This window comes from Anthonomus grandis, chromosome 3 (genome assembly GCF_022605725.1).
Source record: "Anthonomus grandis grandis chromosome 3, icAntGran1.3, whole genome shotgun sequence".
Classification (NCBI taxonomy): domain Eukaryota; kingdom Metazoa; phylum Arthropoda; class Insecta; order Coleoptera; family Curculionidae; genus Anthonomus; species Anthonomus grandis.
Genome location: NC_065548.1, coordinates 3,505,840 through 3,523,256, shown reverse-complemented (window position 1 = coordinate 3,523,256; position 17,417 = coordinate 3,505,840). Strand labels below are relative to the sequence as shown.

The following is a 17,417-nucleotide window of genomic DNA, read 5'->3' as shown; positions in this document are numbered from 1 at the left end:
TCCGCGCTCGCTGTTATTTAATCAATATAATGCCCGTATCTCCTGAAATTCCCAAGGGATTTTAATAATTTTTTATCTAGATATTAACAATAAGTACCGAAATCAAATTATGGTAGTTCCAAAGCTGTACAAACTAAGGTTTCTTTGTGAAAATTAATTAAACAGTCAAATTAAAAAAAAGAGAAAAAGGCTCTAACTCCCAAAAATCCCAAAGGATTTGGATAAAACTGTTTTATGTAATAAATAATGAATATCTAAAGACATAATTTTTTACTAAAAAACTTTCGTTTATAGAGATTTGCAACCATCTGAAATCGGTTTGGATATTTATTATCTATTATAGGAAACAGTTTTATCCAAATCCTTTGGGAATTTTGGGAGTAGAGTCTTTTTCTTTTTTTTAACATTTGACTTTTCAAGTAATTATCACAAGGAAACCTTCGTTTATAGAGGCTTGGAACTACCTTAATTCGATTTAGGTATTTATTTTTAATATCTGGACAAATTATTAAAATCCCTTGGGAATTTCAGGAGATATGAGCATTATATTGATTAAATAACAGCGAGCGCGGACTATAACACACACATCGGGAATGATAATTTTGACATTGACGAGAACGTCATTGAAAATGGCGTTGGCAGCGCCACAGCGGCAATCGGTGACATAACCGGGATCTGTCAAACTGGTCTCGCCCATTTGTAATTTTGTGTTTCTCCCGATGTTCGCCAGTCAAATTCCTATTGTTTTGTTCAAATTCGGGCGATAATTACGGTTTTCGGTAGTTAATACGTGGTGCTTCGATTGTGTCGCTCCAGTGCTCCTCTAAAGTGCCCCCGTACCCTTAATTTTTCCAGCTAAACAATGGGTAAGTCGAACATACAGTACCGGTGCTCCAAAAAATTTGGAATGTCTACATTTTTTCCACTGTGTGATGGTGAGATGTTTCAATTAGCGCTAAGTAATTTATTGGTAGGCGAATCCACGTAATAAAATGGCAAAATTTGCTGTATCATGTATGTAGGGCACCATCCTAAGTTTAATTTTGTGAGTTTTTGTGGTTTTTTTTATGTAGAATTTTGATTGGGTTCTGCATAAGTTCAAAGGGCATGCTAAAATTTGAAAAAGTTGAGCAAGTTTATGCAGGTTCACCTTGGAATTATGTTGGCAAGGTTCATTTATATACATATCTAATGGACAAAATTGTATATTAATCACCTTATTAAGTAATTGATTTATAAATGAAGCAATTAATTTTGTTATAAGACACATATAATAGATAGGCACAGAAGATAATAAGAGTTTTTAAAAATATTGATTGTAAACACCCAAAAGACCAATCATAACTACAATAAGAAAGAGTTTTTTCATTTTGTCACCCCTTTTTTTTTAAACATAAGTAATTCTTCCCTTAACTGTTCCTCCTTCAGTCCTTTTATACAGAGGTCAATTAGTTCCTTATGCTGAACATGCTCTCGACGATGTTATTTTATTTAGGGATACAGAAAATGAGTTGTTGCCGATGGATTGTTCCAAACTAGAAGCTATTACTTTTGATCAAGACTTTAAATGCCAGTGTTATATGTAACAAATTGAGAGGTAGTTGTTATGTCTTGAAATACATATATCTCACATCAGTGTAGTAAGCAGGTGCTTTTAACATTGTACTACCCCAACTATAATGCATTTTTGCATTATGGTTATAGTCACTGGCTTCCAGAGAATTGTAGGGAGAATTTACTGCAATTAAATTGTTGTATATGTCTCTAATATTAAGTTTCTCCTACTGTCAAATAAATATGATTTACTTCTCGATATCTCTTTCTGCCGAATAAGATATTGTTTCCAGTGAACAGAAACAGAAACACAGAAAATATTGATTTTTTCTGTTGCTCATTTAAGTCCTTTAAAAAACAATTAGATTAATCTTAAGTTAGTTGTAAAGTTTAGTATCTTAAGTAATAAATGTATACTTTACTTAACTTTTCCTTTTTCTTTAACTTTTTTGCTTAACTTTAAAACTCATTGTGATTACATTGAAAAGAAAATTGCAAAAAAAATGTTCTTTTTTAGTAGAATATCAACAAGTCTATCTTATCAATCTAAATTAATGGTTTATAATACTATCATTGAACCACATTTTGACTTTTGTGCCTCAGTCCAGTATTTATTTAATATAAACCAGAATCGGGGCATGAGGGTGATATTAAATGCACACCGCCTTACACCAATATCCTTTATGCTCAACACTCTAAATTGGTTTTCTGTTGAGAGAAGGTTTTGCTTTCTTTCTATGACTTTTATATATAGGATTGTAAATAATTTAGCGTGACCTTATTTCAAACAGTTCATTACTTTTAATAGAAATGTCCATGATTACCCTACAAGAAATAGTGATGATATTTTTATTCCAATAGCAAATTTTAGAAGTACCATGAATTCTTTGTTTTTTAAGGGTTTTCAAAAATATAATAGTCTTCCTCGAGAAATAAAGGAATCACAATCTCTTGATTGGTTTAAAACTGTTCTAAAGAATTATATGAACAATATAAATTAGTTTGAATAATATAAATTAATTTGGAAATTGGCGAATTAGGGCAATAAACTAATGTGGTTGGTGGAAATTCATTTATTTGTTTGTTTTTCTTTCAAGAGGGTGAAATTGTGCTTATTATTATTTTTTGTTTATTTTCTTTTTTTTGTTACCTAGTTAAGTTACTTATTTAGTATAGTTTTGTTTTTATGTATATTAGATGTACCTACTTAATAAAGATATATTTGATTTCATACTTGTTAAAATATACCTTTTTGTAAATATTGTAAATGTTAATGAAAGCAAATGAATGATGTTGATTTTCACTTCACTTTACACAAACATAGTGTAAAGAGAACTTACAGGAACGGTTACTAAATCCAGATTGTCTGGTAAAAAGTCAGTTATTTTTGTCAAAATAGGTCCTCAGTTGCTAACAACAATGCTCTCAATAATTTTATCAATGACTGGAAGTAAATATATGGGCCTGTAGTCCAGCGGAACCTTAGGTTTGGATACTTTTGGTATTGGAATCAATATGCCTGTTGTTATTTCTTCTAGGATTTTTTCTGAAAACAGGTAGCAAGTATTTATTAAGTAAAGCAGAGGGTATCCCAAAATATTAAGTCTTTACCCTTAAAAAATCTTCAATAATACACATAGGTGCAAGCTTCTTTTACCAAATACTCACAAAACAGACTTCTATCGAAAAAATATTATTTATAATCCCTGTAAAACTTTAGCCATTTAAGTCATAGTTTCATAGACAGCCAAATATATTTCTCTTTAAGAAAATGCTGAAGCATTATTTACTTAAATGGAATTGTTACTCCTTAGTGGAGTTTTTTTCAATGACTGATACTTGTAGGCTTTGTACTTATGAAATTGGGTTTTGACCTTTTTGTTATGTTAAGGATCTGTATTTTCGTATAAGTACTTTGTACTAATTAATTTGTCACTGCATTTCCCGACTCTTAAACGCTTGTCCCAATTTATATAATATTAAATTATTATTTAATGCATATTGCTATGGGCAAACACAGCTAATTCTGCTGCAGGATGAAGTCCAGTTATAATAGGGAAATTTAAAAAAAAAAAACAGACCATTAAATTGACAGTTTTCTGTGCTGATTTGATCTTTTTCAAAAAAATTTTGCAGTTTTAAATTTCACAACACTGCACTTTTAAAAATTGTGAAAAAAATTAATTAAACTTATAATAATTTGTATTAAATACACAATGCACCAGCCTCTTATTTATATAATACAACTTTTTAAGATACAGATAAAATTTATTACTCAGTGTACCTAAATAAAACAATGTGACATGATAAACATGATTATCAAGAGAATACTAAAATAAGCATCTGAACCTGATGCATGGTTTTCGTATTCATTAATTGGAGATTATACTGACAATTATCTATCAAAGCTTATTGACATAAAATACTTATAAGAATTAATATATGTACTAAAATTAGGGAACTTATAGAAAATGGGCTTTCTCTTAATATTTTAGTGCAAAAATTCAAGCATTCTAGTAATACAATATGACTATAAAACTTATATAATTACACCTAAGTTATTTAGAATCTGTATGTGGAAGAGGAAAAAAATCCAATAGCTGTAAATTGAAATTAACAGTACATATAATTAAAGTACTTAGTGAATAAAAGAGAAACATAAGAATCAAGTGAAACAATCATAATGATAACAAAGGCTACTCACGGGTACCTACACCCAATGTATACAAAGATGAAATTATCAGACTATTTAAAAAAATATATATAATAACTTAATATGCATTCAGAAATAACTAAAGGTCAACAAAATGAAATGAAAATTCAAAGTAAACTAAGATATGTCCTATACAGTCAGCAAATATAACTTGCTTACACCTTTTGGCCAATCTTTTATAAATGGATAACTAAAGATACTTCCATCATTCTCCACTAAATTTATTTAAAAATATTAATCTGACATGTTTCGGACATATAACATGTCTGACAATTTAATAGCTGTTGTCTTATTGTCCTGTTTGGTCCCATTCTCATGTATCTTAATTTATTTTAACCTTGTCTGGGGCACTAGATCTATAAGATGTATTGACGGAACCCCTTAATTTGTTATACCTGATGACGGACATGAAATATGTCGGAATTAATGTTTTTAAATAAATTTAGTGGATGATGACCGAAGTATCTTTAGTTACCTATTAACTCCACTGCAAGAATGGACTACTTCTTCAACTTTAAAAATCTTTTATAATTTTTAATATTTTTACAACACCTTTGTGGTCTTTGGGACTGACACAACATTTTTTTATTACTATCCTTATTATCGAAGGGAAAAACTAAGTTTTCATTGGATATTTGTCTAGTATGTGTAAATTCTTGTTTTTATAAAAAAAAAACACATTTTAGAAGTATGTGTTCATTATAAGTTTTTTCTTTATGAATATCACTTTTCAACTGAATATTCAAATTTTATTGCACTACTTTGCATGAGTGCTTGTATCTATTAAGATACAAACCTGATATAATAACATAAAGGAAGTTTTCATTGATTGAAAAGATGTGCCTTTTTATAAATGCGTTAACAAAGTATAAATATGTACATTAGTCAGCCTCATTAAGATAAAGTTCAAAGCAATAAAACATATTGATAAAATATGGATAGCAAAAAAGTATTTAAAATTGAGGACATGATTACACTAATGTGGCTGGCTATACAAGGTGATTCAAAAGAAAACAATAAAAATCAAATTATTTTTGTTGACCAAGGCCAAATTCACTTTTAAAACATCTTACAATTTTCCGTCTGGTGAGTATACAACAACGTTCCACATAAAAAACATCTAATAATTGACGAGTCTGCTACGGCACCGAAAATGGTATTTATGTCGTGCGGTGTTGCGTTTAACGACGCTAAATGTAAAGTCCCTTTTTAGCAACATAATTATTAAGAAATTTTGTTACTGCGTGTACATACGAGCAACATTACCTTGAAAAATCCTTCTTTTCTCCTAGTTTCAAATTGTTTTAGGCAAAACCTTTTGCCAATCCTGCAGAAAAAAATGTTCAGGAGAGGTCCTCCGGGTCCAAGACAAGTACTTTCACACGAGCTGCTTCAAATGTAAAGTGTGCAGCTCCTCGTTGGCCCAAGGGGGCTTCTTTAGCAAGGACGGCGCTTACTATTGTACCGCCGACTATCAGAAGAATTTTGGAACCAAGTGTGCTTCATGCGGTGATTATGTTGAGGGAGAAGTAAGCCGAGTATTAATATGGAGTCAAAGTTATTAATATATGCTTTTATTAGGTTGTTACCGCGTTAGGAAAGACCTACCACCAAAAGTGTTTTACCTGTGCCAGGTGCAGGCAGCCTTTCCCTTCCGGTGAAAAAGTTACCTACACTGGTAAAGAGGTGCTTTGCCAGAAATGTGTGCAGATCCCTGTACGAAATTCCACCCCTAAAAGCACTCCTACCACCTCCAGTCCATCAACAAACGGTAACTCACTTATTTGGGGCGTTAATAATAAACACCTTATTCACGTCCAATTTCTTCGATAGAGTGTGCTGGCTGCAGGGAAGACCTGAAAGAAGGTCAAGTACTGGTGGCTCTGGATAAAAGCTGGCATATATGGTGCTTCAAATGTCACCGCTGCGACACGGTACTACATGGCGAGTATATGGGGAAAGATGGAGTACCTTATTGCGAAAGGGATTACCAGGAGCAGTTCGGAGTCAAGTGTGCCTACTGTAATCGCTATATTAGCGGTAAAGTTTTGCAGGTAATGTAAAATTAATTTAAAAAAGGGATATTTTCTAATAATTGCTTATAAAATTTACATAATTCTGAGTAACCATCTATAAATAACGCAATTTACTGTTTGAACCTACTTTGGAAGGTGGATGATGTCACCGTGTAAATTTAACTCGAGAGCACTACTTTAATTGTTTTAGATTTAACGTACCGTATTTAATGAGGTGCTACCGCATTTTTAACGTTATGTAATTTGTGGGGTCAATTTATTTACATACAAAGGTTAATGTGAATACATCGGTTATGTTTGTATTTTGTGTTATAGGAGAATGATGTAGTTTATTATGCAATCATTCATTTAAATACGGTTTTAGCAGATTGTACATGGAGAAATTATCATCAACTTGAGAGTGGTGGATTAATTTATTCATTTTTTATTTTAATAAATCTTGAAGCATTTTGATAAAGTTACTTGATGTATTATTTTGATTAGACAGATGAAACTAAATTAATATTTCTTGGTCAGAAGTGTGGAAACCTAAGTAAGTTATGTATGTACTATATCTATTGATATTACACTCAACTTTATTACTTGCTGACAAAAAATTGACAAATCTTTAATGGAAATAATTTCCATGATTTATACATAAACTGCAATTCTATTTAAAAAAAACGCTGCTCAAATATCATCAAAGATATTGCAGAAATAATTTACTTTTTAGAATCATCCTGTAAGGTGCTAAAACAACCTTTGGATATTTTGGATTTGGATTTTTTCAAATACCTCCAATGATTATTTCCTTAAAGATAATCCCATTAAATCATCTGATTGAATTTTTGGCAATTGTAATCAGGTTTTCATATGTAAAAAAAATTTAAAGTCCTGTAAGTGCTAAGGCCTAGTCTTGGATTCTTATTTAAGATTTACAGATAACATCGGTTCACTAAAACGCGAGTTATAGGCTAGTGAACTGAACACACTTTTTCTAGTTTTGGCTATACCAGGACGCCATCTACAAAAACTTGAGTAAAAAATTTTCTATTCAAGGGATTTGAATGAAATTTCATAGGGATGTTAAGGAAAGTCTTGGTATTCCTTTAAAACCACAATCAAGTCAATTGATCTATTAAAACGCGAGTTATAGTCTAGTGAACTCAAAACAATTTTTCTAGTTTTGGGTGTACCAGGACACCACCTACAAAAACTTTAATACAAAATTTTCCATTTAAGGGATTTTTATGAAATTTCATAAAGACGTTAAGGAAAGTCGCAGTTTTCATTTAAAACAATCGTCAAGTACATCAGTTCATTAAAACGCGAGTTATATGCTAGTGAACTCAAAACTTTAATAATTTAAGATTGTCGGTAAAGCAGGGGCAATATGGTTTATTACTAATATTTAATTTTTTGTTTTAAGAGAAGCATGCTTTTTTATTAATGATGTTAAATAAGGGGTAATAAAATTTACTTTATCGTCCATAGTACCAAAGTATAGCATCCAAATCCAATTGAAAATTAACTAAGTTAATTTTCTTTAAGCTTGTATAAACTATTGTCATATTAGGCGTATCGTCTTTTTTATTGATAATATGAATTTCCAGATCACTATTATAACAAATCAGATCAATGATACTTTTACTATTTATAGTTAATCTAGTTGGCTCAGAAATATTCTGGCTGAGATAAAAAGCTTCCAAAATGGTTTTAAGGCATTTGAACAGTGAACATTTAAAAAATTAATATTGACATCACCCAAGCCTAGTATTTCATTAGAATCTGTAAAAAGCCACAAAAAAAAGCCTATTATTTATAACAATAAAGGACTCTTGCTTATAAAAACCAGATATATTTTTTTATATTAACAGCAACTCCACCTCCTCATGTAAGCCTATCTTGTCTAAGTAGATGGTATCTAGCATCGATTGTTTATTAAACTGCTAGTAGTGTTATTAGAGAGCCATGTTTCAGTAATTGCAAAACTGTGATACATACAAGGCAAAATATGTGTTTTGCAGCATCAAAAGAATTAATCAAAGATCTAAAATTTAAGTGTCCCGCTTTTAGCATTATAGTAATACTTTTTTTAACACAAATTGAAAGAATTAAATAATTCAGGGGTACCACAAATAGAGAAAAAACTAACAGTCACTCGCAGTTCTTTACAGAAGTTGCGTACATGTTTTTTTTAAATAAAAGTTTATACTTATCGAAATTTTATAAAATAAGTTAGGTTAATATTTGATTCCATTATGTCTATTTTGATATTTTCCCTCATTCAACTCAGTTATCAACTTGCATAATACAAAATAATAAGCATAAACTTAGTTGTTTATAGTGACCAATTACCCAAATATAATACATATTTTAATAATTATTTTATAAAAACTATATATCTTAAAAAAATATTAAATTATTGTGTCTTAATTAAACTATAAAGTCTGGAAAAAAACATCTGTCTAAAGTGTATGAGGAAACAGTTAAAAGCAGCATTTATCGAGTAAATAATATTTTTATATATAGGTTAGAGCCTAAATCAGTATTGTTTTGTTAAAGTAATGAAATAGCTTCAAAATATCACTGATGACCCTTTACAGTACATTCAAATGGTACATGACATAATTTTGTAAACTTATTATTTATCTAAAAACTAATTTTCCCAGTTTTCTCTACTGTCCTCAAGATTATTACCAAAATAATTATCTACCAAGATTAATTTTTCATCCAATAAATGATATTCAAGTACTTATATTCCGTCTATACTAAATATTCCGTCTCTGAAATTATGCATTCCATTTATCCTACCCTACATGTTATTAACACATTTTATTAACTACGCCATTATTTATTTATGATTCTCTTTACAAACACTGAGCAGACAGTAATTACATGTAAAGGCAGCAACAACAATTAAATTAAAACCTTAAAATACTACAAGATACAACGAAAAACAAAATAAATAAAAATATAACATGGTTTGTAATAAAAAAAAATATATAGCAGGATACCACTGTATCTATAAATCTATATTATACCTATATCTATTTTTAAGGGTCAGCCTTAGATCTGAAGAAGACATATTAAATAAATCCACATGAACTTGATTAAGGAACTGGTTCGTAATTGCCATCACATTATTCATTGGAGACACACTATCAGAAATAACACAAAATAAATTGTGTGGATTCCGATTCCTTAAATTGACTTTTGGTACATTTATTATAATGAGGACGAAGATCACAGTTACAATATTTAATGTTATTTATAATAAAGAACAAATATATACACCTCTTGTTGTTTTCTCCTATCCAAAAGAGATTCCATCATAAAAGTCTTAAACATACTCGTATATGAGATCATATAAGGATATTCATTGTGCTTTCTAACATAGAGATACCTGGCAAATCTTTTTTGAACCTTTTCAATTTGATCAATATGTGTTATTGTCATAGGCATCCAGATATGTGACGCATATTCCAGGTGCGGTCTCACCAAGGCATGATATAATTTTATTATAGTTGGTATTTCAAAATTCTTGCTGTTTCTAGTTATAAAACCCAAAGATTTAAGAGCCTTTTGTATAATGTACATGAAATGATTATTAAACTTAAAATTCGAATTAAAAACAACACCCAAGTCTCTGGTTTCAGTGGAACGGTTTAATTTAATGCCGCTAATATTATGATAGTTATACTCGACTAGATTGATTTTTCTTGTATATGATACTAAAGAACATTTTTTAACATTTAATGACATTCTATAGGTTTTGAACCAGTTACTAATACTCTTATATATTATAGAAGTTATTACTTTATTATTATAGAAGGTATATTTCCGAACATATAGAAGAAAGCACTTGTTATACCATTACCAAGAAGTAGTTCTATTGAAAGTATCATGCAATTGCGTCCTATTAGTATTTTACCTACGCTTTCTAAGATTTTAGAAAGGGTACTATACAATCAATTAAGTGAATATCTTTCCCTAAAAAAAAGTAATTCCTTTGACTCAGTCTAGGTTTAAAAAAGGTCATAGTTGCAGTACGGCTGTCTTGAGTATCACAGATGATATTTTAGATCAGTGGGATAAGGGAAAAATTACTTTACTAGTTCTTTTGCAAGGCGTTTGACACCCTAAGTCATAAAGTTTTATTAGGTATTTTACGTTATATTGGTCTAACAAATAATGCTATCTGAATATCTTGAAGATAGAAGTCAGGCAGTTTCCTACAATTAAAATTTATCTAGTTTTTAATCTGTTACGAGCGGTATGCCGCAGGGGCCCACTCTTATTTAACTTATACACGTTCGGCGGTTGAAAAATTTCGAATATGATTTTTGCGTAATGTGTAAGAAAGAGATGGAGTAGAGCGAGAACAAATTTGGCTCCACCCTCGGCGGCTATCGCGTCGTCGTTGCGCTTATCAGTCCGGTGGTTAAAGTTCGGTTGCAATTCCTCTCATACCTATGTACGTGTTAGCCGATCATGTTTACAATTTATTTCAACCTTTGCTACGAAGACGGATACAGTAATAAAATAAAAATGGTTTTCATTGTTGATCAAAAGATTAATATCATTAAATGGTATTGTCATGCGGATAGTGCAGAAGAAGTTGTCGGCCGTTTTATATTTGCATATCCTGATCAGCAAGTCCCTACTGCTAAAACAATTTATAATATCTGGCATAAGTCGGGATGTGTAAATCGGTGTGCAAAATGTTCTAGTGGCGATCAGGAACCTCGTCGAACACCTGACGCTAGGATTGAAAAGGAGGTCAAGGTGTGTGCTTTTGTGGAAGTAAGTGAAGCTTGTTCTAGCTCCCAAATTTCTGAAGAACTTGATATTTCAAGTCGTACAGTGCGTGATATTTTGAAAAGAAATAAGTACAAAGCCTATAAAATTAAAAACACTCAAGAAATTTTTCCAGAAGATCAAATAAAACCCTTGGAGTTTTGTGAAACCTTAAGAGAAAAAATTGATTTCTCTTCTAGGTCGACATAATTCTTCGGTAGTGAGATATTGGTCTCGGGAAAATCTACATTTGAGTGTACCATTACGAACTCAATACCCGCAAAAGGTAAATGTTTGGGCTGGTATTTTAGCCTTAGTATTTATCACATTGTAGGGCCTTTTTTATTGATGGTACCTTAAACTCTGAGAGATATTTACTTTTATTGCAACAAAATATTATACCCGCTGTACGAAACTTGGATGTTAATTTTGAGGAAATTTGGTTTCAACAAGACGCTCACAACGCTAGATAAGTGCAGGACTATTTAACAAACACTTTTCCTGAACGGCTTATTTCCACAAGAGGTACCATACCATGGCCTCCACGATTTCCAGATCTGACACCTTGCGACTACTTCTTATGGGGCTATTTGACGGAAATTCTTTACCAACACCGACATGAAAGAGTTGTTAATTTGGACGAATTGCGACTTAGAATTATTAATATTTCTAGGTCCATTACACCTGAAATGTTAGCCAATGTACGTAGAGAATTTTACGACAGGTTGGGATACTGCGAAGCCCAACAAGGAGGTGTATTCGAACACCTTATTAAATAATCCATTTAATTAGAATTATTATTTTGTTTAAGAGTTATTTTTCAATTTATTTTAGAATATTGTATTTAGTTTTCACCAAAGGTTTTTAAGATTTGAGCATATTAAAGTTGTTTTTTTGACTTGCGATTATGAGCACGTTAAAAAACAACATAAATTTATATCTTTCGTGTGCGCGTAAAATTCCAATACTTGATTCGAGGCTAACCTACCCATTTCCAAGCGCTTGCTAAACATCACTGCGAGCAAGCCGAAATTAAATTCACATTGCGAGCGGTACGGAGAATCGGCGTCGCTATCGGTGGGAGGTTACCGATGCAGTCGTTCTCTGTCTACTCTCTATCTATTAGGTCTAATACATTAAAACTCAATCCGTAAGATTCAACTCGCCAAACGTGTATGTATCTAAGCTCCCTGAAGCCTTTTTATCTATACGCCCACGATACTCGAAATATATTTGTCTTTCTTTCCAAGCGAAAGTAATAAGGCCGTGGCAGCACTTAATTTTGACTTAACACGTTGACTGCCATGTGTATATATATTATACACAGCGTGTGTGTCACTGGCGCCATGTGTATAAAATATATACATAGTTCTATTGACGACTGCAGGCCACGTGTATACGATTTACGCACACATTACGTGTATTTCTTATGGGTTCTCTATTTGTCCGGCGTAGGATTAACATACAATGTGATTGGCGTGAAAATATTTTTCTATTTTTTGAAAATATAGCTGTTTTAAATTTTGCATTGCAAAAAAGTGCCCAATAATGCGGGTCTAAGTTGGATTTTCTTTGTTTTTTAGTAAGAAAATACCGCATTTTAGGTTAGGAAATGTAACATAAAGTAAATTGGAAAATGTTTTATTAAAAAAAAATAGGTGATAACTAAAAATTACTTCTAAACTAATGGAAAAATACACAAAATATTTAAAACATTGTGGAAAAAATGGCATAATTGATAAAAATATGGAAAACCTCTTTATTACTTTAATTTGGCTTTATGAATTCCAAAAAAACATTCAACACATATTGGTGGTTTACCTGGACAGGCATATGTATAAATTTTAGCGGTTGTGTATAGTATTTACACACACGGCGCAGATTGATAAAAAATAATACTGCGCCGCGTGTATACATATTATACATTCTTCTAAACAAGGTCAAATACAAAAAAAAGTGTCTCTTGCTACTATATTTGGATCTAAAATCTACTTATTAGAAAACAAAATTAATAAAGCACTCCCGGCGCACCTGACCCAAGTTCTGATATACGTCCGGCAGTCAAAGTGTTAAATGAATTCTCTAACGAAGCAAAAAATCAAAACCTCATAATTAATCCTACAAAATCTTTAGCTATGCTTTCTGGTAAATTGGGAAAATTAGGAAATAACATCTTGGAAATTCAAACAGTTACGAAGAATTTAAGGCCTTTATATGGATCATGAACTTAACGCTTTATTGATCATGTTAATCAGTCCCTAAAAAAAGCATATTTCTATTTAAAATTACTTTATCAACAACGGCATATTTTCAAGAGAAAACTTAAAATTCTGTTATGCGACTTCTTAATATTATCACATTTAAATTACTGTGATATTGTTCACGGACCCTATATAACGGCAGCTGTATCGAGTCGAATATAGAAGTTACAAAATTCATGCATTCGCAAATATAAACCTATTAGTCCGGATTTCAACCAATCAGGGTGGTTGCCTATGAGTGAGAGAAGATATTTACATATGGTGTGTTTATATCATAATGTCTTATTGATTCGATTTCGAACTGATATCCATCATATAAAAGTAAGGTTTAAGGGTAAGCTAACAATTCCAGTGCATTTTACTTCCCTGTTCGAACGATCACCTTTTCATATCTTATTGTGAACATCTAAATGATTTTCCTGTAGTTTTACTTGCTATGTCTACAGTTAATTTCAAAAAATATGTATTTAACAAGAGTTTATAAATAGCAATCTTCTTTTTTCTTTTTATTGTATACTTATATTAGGTATTAGAGTTAAGGTTAGTTGAATAGTTCACTTTTTTTTTAATTTTGATTTGTCAATCTGCAATCTGTAATCTGAAATGTGAATGTACAAATAAAGTCCCTATCTATTAATCCTAATAGATATTTATTTCTTAGGCCGGTGATAACCATCATTTCCACCCCACTTGCGCCCGATGTTCGAAATGCGGAGATCCCTTCGGAGATGGCGAGGAAATGTATTTGCAGGTGAGAGACAATTGTTCAGTTTTTTCGTGAATAGAAATCTTACTAATATTTTTTATTGTTTTTTTTTTGTGGAATGATATAAGTAAATAAATAATGCATTATTCCAGGGCGGTGCCGTATGGCATCCGAGATGCGGTCCCGGTCCTCAGACCGAAGACGGAAGAATCCTCAATGGACCGCAAGAAAACGGAAACGTCACCGATACGGATGTTAGTACAAAAGATTACGATAGACATAGTACTAGCGGCGCTAGCGAGTTGCAAGTAAGAATTACACACGCTTTTTAGCTCGAAACTTTCATTTATTTTCTTGTGCTCTAGGAGTTTTTTTAGTTTATTTTTTTTTTATTTAGTTTTGCGCTAGGCTTTGCCAAAAATCGTGCACTATATAACATTGTATCCTTTAACCTTAAAAGGATGCATTAAATGAACATTTATTTTATTTTTATTATTATTTTATTTTGCATGGATTATTTTCAGTTTTCAATGAGATCCCGCACTCCTAGCTTAAATGGATCACTGTATAGTCCCACAAGCATGCACAGAAAGGTTTGTACAGTATTTTACATTTTGATTATTGGTATAATATTTTAATTAGTATGGGGGCAGATCAATAAGGCTTTTAAGTGAGAAAATTGTGTTAATTTGACAGAAAAAAGTGCTTTTTCTTCGGGATATGGTGTACGTGGGCAGTATCAGTGTTTAAAATTGAGGAATGGCTTTACTGAATTTAAAAAATCAGCTGATAACGGTTTGGGTTAAATGAATCACTTATATTGAGAAACCACATCAATCATACGTCGACAGTGGGACGTCTGTCATTGTAGTGGACTATGTTAAAAAATTACCTAAAAAATATTATTTTTCTAAAGACTTATTGACCTGTGCTCTTGTATGTTATTAATAGTTGTTTAATATTCACATCATTTTCAAAATTATTCGGTTTAAAGGATTCCATTAAAAAAAAAATTAATTCCATTGTCAATCAGTTTACGTAATTATTAATTACTTCCAGGCAGTTGAATCATGCTAAAAACCTTCCAGAGATTTTTTTTTGTCCTGAAAGTAAGAAGGGTAGTTTTTGGGGCTTATGTGGGAAAATTCGTTGTTAATGTGTTCCCTTTATACGGATTTTGGTAGTTAAGTGACCTTAACTGCTTGGAAGAGTTATTGGATTAGTTTCCCGAATTATTTTACTTCTTCCGGGCATTGTAAAGTATATTTTATTACTCCCAGGCATAATTATTCTCCCAAAAATAAATAAGAAGATTTTCCTGAAATTTTTGTCAGCATTTTGGTAGTTCATGTTATGTGCTTAGGCGGTTAATGTAAATCATATGGGATATTGTACTCTTTTATTTCTATTAGTTTTTATATGAAGTTTTTTTAAATTCTGCTGTTCAGGCAGTTAAGGTTCTATATTAACTTTATTGGTTGGAGAAACAACCTGGACTGTCTGAAAAAATAATTCTCGGTCAGTTTCCGGAATTATCCATTTAATTCAAATGCGAGTGATAGGTATGTGAACAGAAAACAACGTTTTTAATTTTGTTATGCCGGGACGCTGCCTATAAAAACTGAATTAAAAAAATTATCATTGAAGGGATGTAAATGAAATTTCGTAAGGACGTTAAAGAAAGTCCCAGTATTCTTTTAAGACGACAATCAAGTAAATTGGTTCATTTAAACGCGAGTTATAGGCTAGTGAATCCAAAACACTTTTTCTAGTTTTACTATGGCTATACCAGGACGCCACCTACAAAAACTTAAATAAAAAATTTACTATTCAAGGCATTTGAATAAAATTTCATAGAGACGTCAAGGAAAGTCTGAGTATTCTAGTTTTGCAATAACGAGACGCCATTTACAAAAATCCAGGTAGTTGAATCATGTTAAATACCTTCTAGGGAATTGTTTGTGTCCCGAAAGTAAAAATTGTAGTTTTTGGGGTTTATGTGCGGAAATTAACTTTAATATTTTCTTTGTACATGGAATTTTGTCCAGTTATTTCATCCAGGCAGTTGAGATACGATATCTACTTTAAGAAGTTAGAAAAGTGACCTCAACTGCCTGAAAGAATTTTTATATGTTCTTTTGGTAGAGGCACTTCTCACGGAGTATTTTTGTCAGTCGATTTACCCAATTATTTTACTTCTTGGCAGTGTAAATTCAATTTTTTTACTTCCAAGTACAAATCTTCTCCCAATAATTAAAAAAAAAACCTTTCTGGAACATTTTCCTGGGACTGGACTGAGTATTTTGGTAGTTTATGTTCACCTACAAAAATTTGAGTAAAAAATTTACTATTCAAGGGATTTGAATAAAATTTCATAGAGACGTTAAGGAGAGTCGCAGTTTTCATTTAAGATAATCGTCAAGTAATTCAGTTCATTAAAACGCGAGTTATAGGCTAATGAAGTCAAAACAGTTTTTCTAGTTTTGTTATACGAGGACGCCACCTACAAAAACTTGAATAAAAAATTTTCTATTCAAGGGATTTGAATAAAATTTCATAGAGACGTTAAGGAAAGTCGCAGTTTTCTTTTAAGATAATCGTCAAGTAATTCAGTTCTTTAAAACGCGAGTTATAGGCTAATGAAGTCAAAACAGTTTTTCTAGTTTTGTTATACGAGGACGCCACCTACAAAAACTTGAATAAAAAATTTTCTATTCAAGGGATTTGAATAAAATTTCATAGAGACGTTAAGGAGAGTCGCAGTTTTCATTTAAGACAATCGTCAAGTAATTCAGTTCATTAAAACGAGAGTTATAGGCTAATGAAGTCAAAACAGTTTTTATAGTTTTGCTATACGAGGACGCCACTTATAAAAACTTGAATAAAAAATTTTCTATTTAAGGGATTTGAATAAAATTTCATAGAGACGTTAAGGAGAGTCGCAGTTTTCATTTAAGATAATCGTCAAGTATATCAGTTAAATAAAACGCGAGTTATAGGCTAATGAAGTCAAAACAATTTTTCTAGTTTTGCTATATGAGGACGCCACTTATAAAAACTTGAATAAAAAATTTTCTATTCAAGGGATTTGAATAAAATTTCATAGAGACGTTAAGATGAGTCGCAGTTTTCATTTAAGATAATCATCAAGTATATCATTTAAATAAAACGCGAGTTATAGGCTAATGAAGTCAAAACAATTTTTCTAGTTTTGTTATACGAGGACGCCACTTATAAAAACTTGAATAAAAAATTTTCTTTTCAAGGGATTTGGATGAAATTTCATAGAGACGTTAAGGAGAGTCGTAGTTTTCATTTAAGACAATCGTCAAGTAATTCAGTTCATTAAAACGCGAGTTATAGGCTAA

At 31.4% G+C, this 17,417-nt stretch overlaps 1 protein-coding gene and 2 long non-coding RNA genes across 3 annotated transcripts in view; 2 read left to right on the top strand and 1 right to left on the bottom strand.

Annotated features, from left to right (window-relative positions):
- The window catches only part of LOC126733898 (uncharacterized), a 134,289-nt gene that overhangs the window by 5,918 nt on the left and 110,954 nt on the right, over positions 1 to 17,417 (top strand). The gene's annotated exons all lie outside the window — the stretch shown is intronic.
- LOC126733890 (actin-binding LIM protein 2-like) overlaps positions 649 to 17,417 on the top strand; it is a 57,720-nt gene continuing 40,951 nt past the window's right edge. The window contains 7 exon segments of the mRNA XM_050437337.1: positions 649 to 866; positions 5,576 to 5,796; positions 5,849 to 6,086; positions 6,089 to 6,321; positions 14,005 to 14,094; positions 14,202 to 14,357; positions 14,574 to 14,642. Coding sequence (XP_050293294.1) covers positions 863 to 866; positions 5,576 to 5,796; positions 5,849 to 6,086; positions 6,089 to 6,321; positions 14,005 to 14,094; positions 14,202 to 14,357; positions 14,574 to 14,642 — 1,011 coding nt within the window. The 5' untranslated portion in view covers positions 649 to 862.
- LOC126733900 (uncharacterized) lies at positions 4,473 to 5,654 on the bottom strand. Its single transcript, XR_007659899.1, has 2 exons — positions 5,534 to 5,654; positions 4,473 to 5,472 (listed from the first exon to the last, which is right to left on the bottom strand). It is a non-coding gene; the product is annotated as an uncharacterized LOC126733900 (long non-coding RNA).